The sequence below is a fragment of the Cyrtonyx montezumae genome, unplaced genomic scaffold (genome assembly GCF_038088225.1).
Source record: "Cyrtonyx montezumae isolate F1298 unplaced genomic scaffold, pur_monq_1.0 scaffold_18, whole genome shotgun sequence".
Classification (NCBI taxonomy): Eukaryota; Metazoa; Chordata; class Aves; order Galliformes; family Odontophoridae; genus Cyrtonyx; species Cyrtonyx montezumae.
In genome coordinates this window covers 9,352,271-9,363,725 of record NW_027071914.1, presented here as the reverse complement: position 1 = coordinate 9,363,725, position 11,455 = coordinate 9,352,271, and the positions used below count along the sequence as shown (strand labels likewise).

Sequence of the window (11,455 nt, the reverse complement as noted above, 5' to 3'; positions counted from 1 at the left end):
CGCACACCAAAGACAGATTTGAGGTGAGGGGAAAGGTGAATCAAGGGGAGAGGCCCGAGCAACAGGGAAGGGCACACGAGCTGAGAGAAGTGAGGGAAACGACCCCAGAATATAATGCTGTAAAGAACAGAGGCGCCTAAAAGGGGTTGTTAAAAACAAGGAAACCTCATAAAAGGTTTGGCTCTCGACTTTGAATTGTTGACTTGCAATTCACCTTCATGTGAAGCAAATTTGGCTTCACTTCAGATTCAGAAGGGGAAATAATCATAAAGGCAACCCAAACATTCCTTTGAACTTGACTCAGCAGTGCAAAACACACACGGAGACATTACCTTTTAAAGAACTCCAAACACTCACAGACCCACACGTAATTAAACATGTTTTTTCTTTTTTAATTTAATTCGAAATAAGAGATAAGAAATAATAAATCTTCAATAAAATATATAAAATTGTACAAGGTATCCCTTTCAAAGGGACTTTCCTATAATGGAAGGTTGGGGGTAAAGGGAAGGGAGACGGGAAGTTCATCTACAGTGGGTCCCAGGCAGCGAGAATGCCTGGGTCAAAACAAACCAAAAATGGTAAAACTTTGTGGCTTTATAAATCTTTTAGGTCTTTTTTTCTTGTTTTCTTTTTCTATTTTTGGGAGGGGGAGTGGGGCAGAGGAGGGTTTCTTATCAACATGCTAACAAAATAAATCCAGGAGAAGCTCTGCCTTCAGTGCTCCACAACCTTCGGAGTAATTTTCTCACAAAGTTTAGCAAGAGTAATACACATAATACAATAGTTACAAGGGGGGACTGGGGACATGACACTGCCAGCACTTGGGAAGCTCCCACAGGGACAGAGGGGTCATGCAGTCTCTTGGCACCCCACCGTCCCACAAGTAGTGTTGTCTGGTTTTGATACCTGGATCTCTCTTTAAAAGGGCTTGAAACGTGAGTCACTTCAGTTGGCATCCTTTGCAAGGGGAGGAGAGGAAGACATGAGGGATTCTTCTATTTAACACAGACTGTTGCAGATACTAATAAAAAACCCCAAACATCTCCACAGAAGAGTTCGACAACCCTTGCTCACACCACTGTGGAAACAACCCACGTCTTCTTTCCCCAGAAACTTCCTTCCCTCCCTCCTGGTTTTCAAGAAGCATTGCAGAGCCAAGATTACCTGGCTGTAGAAAGAAAAACACTCTACGCCCGCCAGTCGGAAGAGATAAAGAGCAGTCTGCCTTGCACTTCACCTCTCCTCACAGTGCTTTAAAAACGTAGAAGCGATTTACACAGATAAAGAAAGGCATTACAGGAGCCACTGGTGGGTTAAGCCGTTGCTTTACTCTATACATTTAGGGGCCCCGACTCTCATCTTGTGGAGGCTTGGGATGCGGAAAGCTTTCCTTACCCTTAAAAATGCAGGCCCTGAACTTCATTCGGACTCTACTGGGTCTAGTTTCTATTTACACAGTGTCTGTATCCAAGGGCTCTGCTTTCTTCAAATGACAAAAAAAAAAAAAAAAAAATCCCCCCCAAACCACCTTGGTTATAGCTCTTTATTTCCCTTCCCTTGCCCCCATATTAAATGATGACACTTGAGAGTGTGGATTTAGGGCACGTACCCATTTACTTTAAACACAGCTTGGGCTCCATCAGGAAGCTGTTGAGAAATCTCTGCCTCCATAATGTGAGATTGTTTTTTCGCCCATTCCTTTTTATTCTAATTTTACATGCACCGTATAAAAACCCTAGAGTTGCTCAATTTTTTTAATTTTTTTTTTTACTTTTTTCCTCTTTTTTTTTGTTTTGTTTTTTTTTTACACTTTGAGGATCAGACTGTGAGTGCTCAGAGCACCCTCAGAAGGCACCCAGCCTGTTGCATACAGGATGCCTTGCTTTGCTAACTCGAACTCCTGTACACTCGGGATGGCAGATAGAAGCGTGCAGAAAGAACGGCCAGTACTGGTTGGGTACTGCGTTCTCAGGGCTGGACGAAATCCACCAGGAAGTCTGTCTCGCTGTCACTGTGCCTTTCTGATCTTCTTAGGATAAGTGGTACATGCTATATCCGACAGGAGTAGCATAGAGTCCAACGGGCGGGATAGGAAGCACAGGTCTGTGAAAAGGGTAGGATGTTCCGTACAGTGAGGCGGCCTGGATGGGGGAGTTGATGGGGAAAGGGAGGCTGAACCCCGATGGCAACATGGGCTTTGCTGCCATTTTGAGCTTCTCTAGCTCAGCCTCCTGCAGTCTCTTGGCCTTGGCCCTCCGATTCTGGAACCAGATTTTGACCTGGGTCTCTGTGAGGTTGAGGGAGCTGGAGAACTCGGCTCGCTCGGCGATGGACAGGTACTGCTTCTGGCGGAATTTGCGCTCCAGGGCCAGCAGCTGGGAAGTGGTGAATGGGGTGCGGGGTTTCCGATTCGTCTTGTGCTTCCTCAGGGTGCAGGCTGTAGGGCTCAGGTGTCCTGCAAGGAAGGGAAAGGCCAGTTATCACAAAGTGGGGAGATCTGGGTGCTCTGCAGAGATGCGTGGCACTTGGGATGTACAGGGAGGACCTGTGCCAGAGGATGTCCCATCAGACATCCTCAGAACAGAGGATCTTTCACAAATGTCACTGCAAATCTCTTGCTGGACAAACTTATATTGAATACTTCAGCAGATGTCCTGAAATTCTGGCCTCCTTGATTCTAAGGAGTTAGCTTGTAGGCAAACAGAGCACAGAAGATTTAGAGATACACAGCAGATCGCTTTAGGATCATAGGGGTCTACACAAATTAGCTGTCTCAGTAGTAGCAGAACTGTGGGAGTAACCCCAGCACAACACAGGACAAACCCGTAGGCAAAAGCAGAAGATTCACAAAAGCACCAGGGTGTGAGAAAAGCCCACGCCACGATTTCACCAACAGCAATGTCAGCCCTGCCAGAGCTCATCAGACAGCTGAAGAACAGTCTGATGATTGCTGTGTTCCAGATAACTGGGCATTGTTATTCCTATTTCTTTTCCCGTTGAAATCAAGAGCAGCTTTCCCTTCTACTTAAGGCTTTTTTCTTTTCTTTCTTTTTCTATTTTTCTCCCCAAGCAATATTTTCTGTTTCTATCATATAAGAAGAAAATGCCACACTTTTCACTCCGTATTTGTTCTTATGACATTTGCCATATTCACCTCACGTAACTGCAGAATCTGTAGCTAACACAAACCAGGAAATCTGGAACTTTTTGTGCTTTCCTTATAACCCCAAGCAGGTTGGGCACTTGTTCCTGAGTCAGCACGTCGTTGAGCTGTCTTTCGATTCATTTTATATTTCACTATTAATCCTAAGAAGTGACCAAGACGTGCACCCCTGAAGAGCTCTGCAATTTGATTGCATTTCAAATCAGGACCTACAAGAAGCCACCAACTCCCCAGTTTGATACAGAAAATGAAGCACTGTCAGCTCTTAAACGGCAGCAGCAGAATTTCGTATGTGCTGAGTGCCTGCTTCACACGCTTGCCAGTGTTTTCACTTCGCATTTCCTGAACCCTTTTCATTTTCCTTTTTCATTTATCTTCCTAAATAAACCAGACCACGATGCTGTTTAAGCACATAATTTGCGAGAAAAATAAATTCTCCCGAGGAAAGTGTTCAGAATGGGGAGAAAGAAAACAGATAAAGCAGGGGAAAAAAAATAGCGAACTGCGTCTTCCTACTATTCTTCCGGACACTGAATGCAGAAAATAAATCCCTCTTGGAAAACAACTTGTCAAACGCCGCCTTACGATCACACGGGATCGTTTTAAGCTGCAAACCGTGACGTTCGGCGCGCCGCTGAAACTTCATTAATTCTCTGCCGGTTACCCCTTCTTTCCACTCTCCCTTCTTAAAACGGAACAGATTCCTTTCCATGAAGATCTGCAAAGACTCCGCTGCTGAAGCTCCTTCCAGAGGGATGAGGTTTACAAGGGCTCCTTCCCCGGCTGTCGGCTTACCCGGCCCATCCCGACTGGGGCTGCGCACGGGGAAGTGCTGTAACGCGCTTTCAAACTAAATCCCTGAGAAATATTTCTCTCGGAATACACCCAAACGCTCAAAGCTTTTACTCCTACCGCCCCGCAGATGACTGCCAAACTCCGATAAGAAGCCGGGAGGTCCCCTCGGCGGAGCCTGTAATGATGGTTACCCCACGCGCGTCCTGCAGCTCTCGACGCAGCGATTTGTTTCGCTCTGTTCTGTATTTTTATTCCTCTCCCCTGTTTATCGTCCGTTTTCCGGCCAGCGGAGGACAAAAACCATCGCCTGGTTCCCTCTACGTGTTGCTCACAATCTAGCATTCGCAGCTCTTCCCCTCTCTCTCGTTCCGTCTGCAGTGTTAATAGTCCCGACGTCAAAGCGCTCCGCGGACGGATGGGGAGGGAGCACCGCTCGTGTCTCACGCTGTCCCGGCGGCTCCGACGGGGCCGAGAGCCGGGGCGAGCGGCGAGGAAGAGGACTGAGGCTGAAGGACCTTCCCAAGCTGCAGCTCCCACCCCTGGTCGTTGTTGCCTCAAATTCTCTCTGAAACCACCATGGTTCAATACCCTAAACATTGAAATTCTTTATAGAAGTGTTTCCAGATCTCGAGAACGGCAGATTTTAATACAGAAAGAGGTGGAATCTCCGAGTAAGAAAAAAAAACCTCAAAACAATAACAACAGCCAACAACCGGGAGATGAGGCCTTGTCTTGTTAGAGGAGGGCAGTTATCTTTTCACACATTTCCAGAGGACTTGAGAGTACATGGAAATTGCAACCCAGAGCTACACAGTACTGACAGAGGAGGCCTTTTCTCCTCCCATCCTTCTCAGCATGTTAGAAATAAAATTAATTCGGGATAGGGGCAAAGCAAAGGAGGTGGCTGAAAGCCAAATCGAAGTGACTCTAACCAAAATAAAGGAGTTGTAATAGCACTAAACTTCCTTGCAATGATAGTTTACAGTAGCAAATTCTCCATGACCACCCAGTTCTTCGGTTTAGTAAAATCATTCACTTTAAGAAAGCAGAGAATTTGGTTTACACTGCAGGAGTCAGCATGGATCGATCTTAATGCAGGTGTCAGTCCATAAAGGCTCTTGGCGATGGGAAGGCAGAGTCCAGCATTGCTGGGATAATTTTTCACCTTTTTTGATGGTAGGTTTTTGGTTTTTTTTTGTTTTCTTTCTTCTTTTTTTTTGGGGGGGGGGGGGGGGGGGGGAGAGATTACTGCTATTATTTTTTAAAGTAATTTAAATTTAAGATTTGTCTTAAAAGTGGACGGAGGGCAGACACAAGAACACAGATCGGACAGCAAAGAGGTTTAGAAAGTGACCTGACAGCACGGGACTGGGAGTCCTTGAAGCGATGGGCAGAGCTCCCGAGGGGGGAACGAAGTCAGGCCCAGCTCGGGAGACTTTGACAGACTGTATGTAGTGAGAGAAAGGGACAAACATCGGTGGGACAGAGCGCGCAGAAACCGTACAAGGTTGGGAAGGACAGCTTTAAGAGCGAGGAGATTGCTTTGTGAGAGGGAGAACGAGAAATCCCACTTAGTGCAGCAGGGCAGCACAAAGGTATAAAGCGGCCGCTGGGAAAGGGAGCTCCTCATTGCACAGCTCAAAAGCACCGTATGTTTATATACACAGGTAAAGGTATAAACACAAAACTTTACATAAACACCCAGACAACGCGTAAAAACTAAACAAGCATAAACTGTGAACACACACTCGCTCATCCATAAGACGTGTGTATAAAAGCAGCTATCCAGCGTGCTCTGAGCATCCCGTGCCGGGAGCAGCGCAGCTCAGCCCGGGGCTCGCAGTGTCACCCGGGGTCGGAGCGGTGCTCTCGGCGCTCCCCGGCCCCGCGTTACCTCCCCCCCCCCCCCACCGCTCCCCGGACACTCACTTGGCGGAGGGGAATATCTCCCGGCCTCTTGGATCCAGGACGTGCCGTCCTCCGAGTTCTCCGATTTGACCGAAGCGGTGTCGAAGGTTTTTGTAAGAGCCCCGGGGGGGCTGTGCGCGTCCCGGGAGCCGTGGCCCGGCAGCAGCAGGTTCCTGGAGGTGCCCACGGCCGCCCCGTCGGCGCTGCCCCCCGCCGCGGCCAGCGGCAACTCTTTGGGGGGTTTCTTGTCGGACATGAGGGCTTCCACGCTGAACGGCAAGCTGGACACCTTGACTTTGTGGTGCTCCTCGGCGCCCGCCGCCGGGCCCTCCTCGTCGGAGGAGAAAACCTCCTTCGCTTTGGAAGGAGAAGCCATCGCGAGTGCGGAGCGTGGCTGGAGCGGGGCCGCCCGGGGAGCTGCGCTGCGCCTCTGCCCGGCCCTGCGCGGGGACTGCGCGAGTGAGGCGCTGCGGAGCCGCCCCCCTCTTTTCCCCCCTCTGGGGGCTCCCCGGCTCTTTCCTCCTTTGGGAAGTGGAGTAAACGCCCCACGAGCCAATCCGAGCCGGCTCTGGGCCCTGACGTCGCGGGGTGACTCACGCTATTGGCTCAGGAGCCGGAGGGAGGGCACGGACTTTTTTTTCCTCTCTTTTTTTTTTTTTTTTTTTCCGAGGCTTATTTTGTTTGGGGTGTTCCCCCTCCCCCCTCCCCCCACCCCCCCATCCCCACTCCCCGTCCCCTCCGAAATGAATTACGAGTTAATGACACGGGCAGCGAGCGGAGCCGTGCCATTAAGGAGCCGTCCAGGGCTATAATCATACCGAAGCAAGAAAAGAGCCGCCGGGGTAATTAAGGCTGATGATTAGGCGAAGAGGAAACTTTAGAAGATCGCGGCACTGCCTCCTCTCGCCGCCGGCCCGGCCCTTCCCGGCCCCCTCGGTTCCCCGGCCGCGCCCCCGCCGCCCCGTCGGGTCTCGCCGCCCTCCCGGAGCGGGGGACTTCTCCGGGGTCACATGGGGGGCGGCGGGGTGCTGAACCCTCACTCAGTGCAACATCCCCGCGGAGAAATGCGGGAGCCCACTCTGGACGTTTTTCATCCGAAAAAAAGGGTTTCGGTTGCGCTTCTTCGGCAGCGGGACCCGAGTTGGGCAGAAACACTGTGCAGAGGTTAGATCTGTAATTATTATTTTTCCAGTGTCAATTACACACGTGATGATGAATAGATGAACTTTAATAAATTAGGGGCATGCAGTCCTTAATTAAGAGGTATATCAAACTAGCACTATGAAAGCGATTCTCTCACTTTTTGACTTCCTACCAGTGGTATGACTAAAGAGCATCCTTTCAAAAGCATTTCTAATTACCGCGTGGATAAAAGCGAATGCATATTATTCTTTTCATAATTATTTTAATCTTACACCGGGCGTTATTTCGTCCTGTGCCTGCAACTTTCTCTGTTGTTCTTTTTTTTAACTTTTTATTATAACTATTATTATTATTTAAAAAAAAAAAACGTCCAGGAAACGCAGTTTGGAAGCTGATTTTGTGTTTGTTATAAATGAAGCTCTAAAAACAAGACAAAACAAAAGCATAACAAAGTGTGCATGGGAGATGGCAATGCAGTTGCCCATGTCTGGGGCTGTGCTCTCCACTCGGCTCTCTGTGCCCCGACTCCTGCAAAGATTCAGACAAGGCTGCGGGTTCTGTCCTGATCAGATGCAGATCTGCACTCCCTGCGTCGTTTTGCTTTACGTCCTGCATAAAACGATCGGGATTTCACTAGCGAACCTGGTTCTCACTTGGGATTCCCGATCTTTCTGCCGGTCCGGGACGTCCCTAGCCCCACTAACACAAAACACGGCGTCCCACTCTCTTTGTAGGGCGTTTTATGACTTCTCCCGGAGGGCCGTTAGGGAGCTGATTTTTGGGAGAACTGGGCCGGTTGCGAGGCTGGGGAGCACCCCGAAGGAGAGGCTGTAATGAGTGCTCTGTGCTGGGCCCAGGGATCCTCCCGACCCCTCGCAGCTCCCTCCATCAACCCTGACAGCACCTTGCCAGGTGCCAAGCAGGATAAATGGGGAGCGGGTCAGGCGACTGCGGTGTGGGAAGGAGTGTGGAGGATGCGTACGAGGAACTGAGTTACAAAACCCCACTCTTCGGTGCGACTAATAGTAGGGTTTGCACACACGTTATTTATTGCTAGCAGTGTTACTGCTGGAACAAGGATTAAAGCCAGGGGTGATCTGCAAAGAGGGGTGATGTCTTTCACTACTGAAGCAGGCAATGGAGCCCCGATTTGAGCTTCTCTCTGCAATAGAAAGTAACAATTGCTCCCGCAAGCAGATGTCTCATTCCCCTTCCTATCCCAATTTTCCCTCACCTCCTCCAAAAAATCTCTCTTTGCTGAGAGATACACACAGGGAGGTGCAGGACTGCAGTGCCCCGGCTCTGCAAACTCTCCTGCTGCGGGGTGAATCTGTCCCTCCTTTCTCCTTCAGCTCCCCCCCCTCCTCTCCCCCAGCCTTCTCTTTCCCTTCTCCATGCTTCCTGCACCGTGACAAGTAAATGAGAATTGATGGACACGCAGGAACAATGCATGTGTGTCAAGAACAATGCACTGTCCTTGGAAAGCCATTGTGGGGCTGCTGAAAATGCTACAGATAATTATACCGAGCTCCCAAAGTCAATGCCCGCTGGAAGGGCGCCTGGGGAAGGAGAGCTCGCAGGAGGGCAGGTCATGGTGACACCGAGCACCCGGTGCTCACGTCCCGTGGGTGCAGCTCCCGGGCTGCCTGGCTGTGGCCTGGACGTTGTCCCCGTGGGTTTGGGGAGCCCCCTCTGAGCTGTCACCTTTTGGGAAGGTGGAAGAAGGGAAGGGACCTAGGGACAAACTTCTCACAGCGTCGAGAAGTACGGGGCAGAATTTGGCTCTGCCAGCCCGGTTTGGTTGGCTTTGGGGTGCCACAGGGGCGATGGGTATTGCACAGCGTGGCAGGGCTTGCTCGTGGCGTTTGCTCTCCGTCAGTGTCAGCCCGTAGCGAGCTCGGAACCTTTTCTGTTTAAAGTATGAACTTGGATGTTTCTCTCCTCCCTCACCCCTCCCCTCCTTCATCCTCCTCCTGTCAGTAAAACACAGGAGAAAGCTAGAAAAGACGGCAGCCTCACGAGTACAGAGGTTGAGTGACAACTCTCGGAATTCAGTCTTTCCCCTGGCCCAGGACTTCAGAACGACCTCAGATCAGCGGGGATTTCACCCGTCCCAGGGAACCGACGTGAGTCTGGGGGCTGTCCCCCGCGTGTCCGCAGCGCTCTCACGGAGGGCGGTCCCGGACGCGGCCGTCGGAGCTCCGAGGGAGCTCTCTCCGGAGCTGTTCCCCTGCCCCAACTCCCGTGTGTCCTCCATCTCCCGGCCGCCCTCAGAACATCTCGAAGAGAACACGGACCCCAAGGATGCCCGCGAGCCCCCCGCTCCCCCAGCCTCCCTCCTCCGTCCGCCGAGGCTGGAGCTCTCAGCTGGAGAGGGACGGGGAGGGAGGGAGGGCAGGGGGAGGAGAGACGTTGCAGACAAACTGAGGCTGTTTTGCAGGCGCCAGGAGCGGGGAGATGAAAGGGAAGCTCCTGGGGGAAGTGGCTGTGCAGTTTGACCGGCTCCAGCGGCAGCAGCAGCGACGGCCCGTCCCGGGCAGCTCCGCCTCCCTCCTCCCCCTCTGCCCCTGGGCTCCAGGCTGCCCCCGGCCCACCTCCTCCTGCCTCTCCCAGCCCGGGGGCGGAGGGAGGCGACGGGCAGGCACCGCCTCAGCATCCTCGCTGCTATCTCCGAAGGGCAGTGGGCATCATCCCCACCACGAATTTCCTCCGCCTGGAGAGTCCGTGAATGCTGGTGCCGGCGGCTCTGGGGGGAAGGTGGCTGTTCGGTTTCTCCAGAGGTCTCTCCCTCTTATCTGTGTAGATCAGGAGGGAGACGATTCGGATTATCACACGGATGATGCCCCATGTGATGCCTCAATCAAGCACCAACCCGTGTCCTCCATCCGCTGCCCGCGGGCAGTGGGGAGAGAGTTTATCCTTCGGGAGAGACAATCAATCCTCAAAGCATTTTATAATCGATTTGTTTAATAAGACATTTTCTAACGATGAGACCGTACTTATTTATATATTTATATATGGATATTTAACGAGCCTCCGTGATGCTGGAGTGTGGAAGCCCTTTAGGAAAGGAGGAAAGGGCTTCCGATTTGTCTAAAAATCAGTACAGGTCAATGGAATTAGAGCATGCACTAAGTCCCTACTTACTATTACCCCGAAACGAGGCATACGCCGAGGTAAAAGTGGCTGATTTGATGAGATTTTTGTCTCAGCGCCTTGTGAGAGCCGGGACCAGGAGGGAGGTGTTGCTCCAATAGATATTATAATATTATACATTCATTTCACGACGCAAGAAGGGGTGAAAACAAGCTAAACATCAGAGCTTCCGAGGAATCGGGTTTACTTTGCTTCCGTCTAGACCCTTCTCTTGAGTCTTTTGGACTGTCTGTGAAACTCTTTCGGCTGATAGCGGAGCCCAGCTGTCCGCTCCAGAGCGCTCTCCCTGCAGTTTTAACTCTGAGCATCTTTCGTCCATCCTCGCCGGGCTTGGGGGGGGGGGAAGTGGGGGGTGAGGGGGGGGTTGACACATCCCAGGGCTGGGGAGGGCTCTGCCCGGCGCGCCGAGACCGGGTCCTGCTGCACGGGGAAGGTGGATGCGGTGAAGCAAAGTTGCTCTATATTCGGTTCTGGAAATGGGCAGTAAGTGCAATCACGCGTTATAATTGTCCTCTGTGTCACCCGACAATGGTTCCTATTTATCGCACTGGTGTCATCCTCTCGTTAAGACAGTGAGTGTACAATGAACCGTGATTATTGCATAATATCGGCGTCTCCATCGCCTCCACTCGCCGAGGGTTGTTCTTCTCCCTCTCCCTGCGCAGGTATTTCACCTGCGATCAGATATTTATCCTCTGTTTGGCAAGAGACAAGGGGTAGCTGGGGGAGATCAGGTGTCTCCCCGCTCGGAACACTTAACTGTTTTGCCCTAAAGGATTGAAAACGATTTTTATCTATTTATTTATTTATTTTTCTGAGGTAATAGCTTTTTAAGCAAACACACGGGAAAGATATTCCTCTCTTTTCAGGGGAGGAAAGCTCCGTTTGCGAGGTTATCTTTATGAGCAGAAATCTCGCGATCAAAAGAGAATCGGATGGAGGTTCTGTTCTTGGTGGGGACTCGCGGCCAAGAAGATGGGGACTGCGGCGGTGCGGAGTGTGCGCGGCCCCGCGTCCCACGGAGCCCACGGCCGAGCCCTTCTCTCCTCGAAGCGGTCGCAGCCGCCGTCTCTCGGGAGAGCGGAGTCTGGCCCCGGGGAGAGAGACCGCGGGCACCTGCTGGCGCCGTGCTGCTGGGAGCCGAGCCGGCCAGAGCCGTCCCAGAGGGACAACCCCAAATCCTTGACCGAAAAATAACGGCGACAAAATCCTTTGGATCTGCCCCCAGCCGAGCACAGGGACGTGAGCCCTGCCGGAGCGACCCTCTCCCCGTCGGGGCCGGAGCTG

General features: G+C 51.6%; 1 protein-coding gene across 1 annotated transcript; it reads right to left on the bottom strand.

The window, feature by feature from the left end:
• Nucleotides 1–371: 371 nt before the first annotated feature.
• Nucleotides 372–6,513, bottom strand: MSX2 (msh homeobox 2). Its single transcript, XM_065734580.1, has 2 exons — nucleotides 5,891–6,513; nucleotides 372–2,458 (listed from the first exon to the last, which is right to left on the bottom strand). Exons 1-2 carry the CDS (start codon nucleotides 6,243–6,245, stop codon nucleotides 2,034–2,036), a joined length of 780 nt encoding a protein of 259 aa, XP_065590652.1. The 5' UTR covers nucleotides 6,246–6,513; the 3' UTR covers nucleotides 372–2,033.
• Between the last annotated feature and the right edge of the window lie 4,942 nt (nucleotides 6,514–11,455).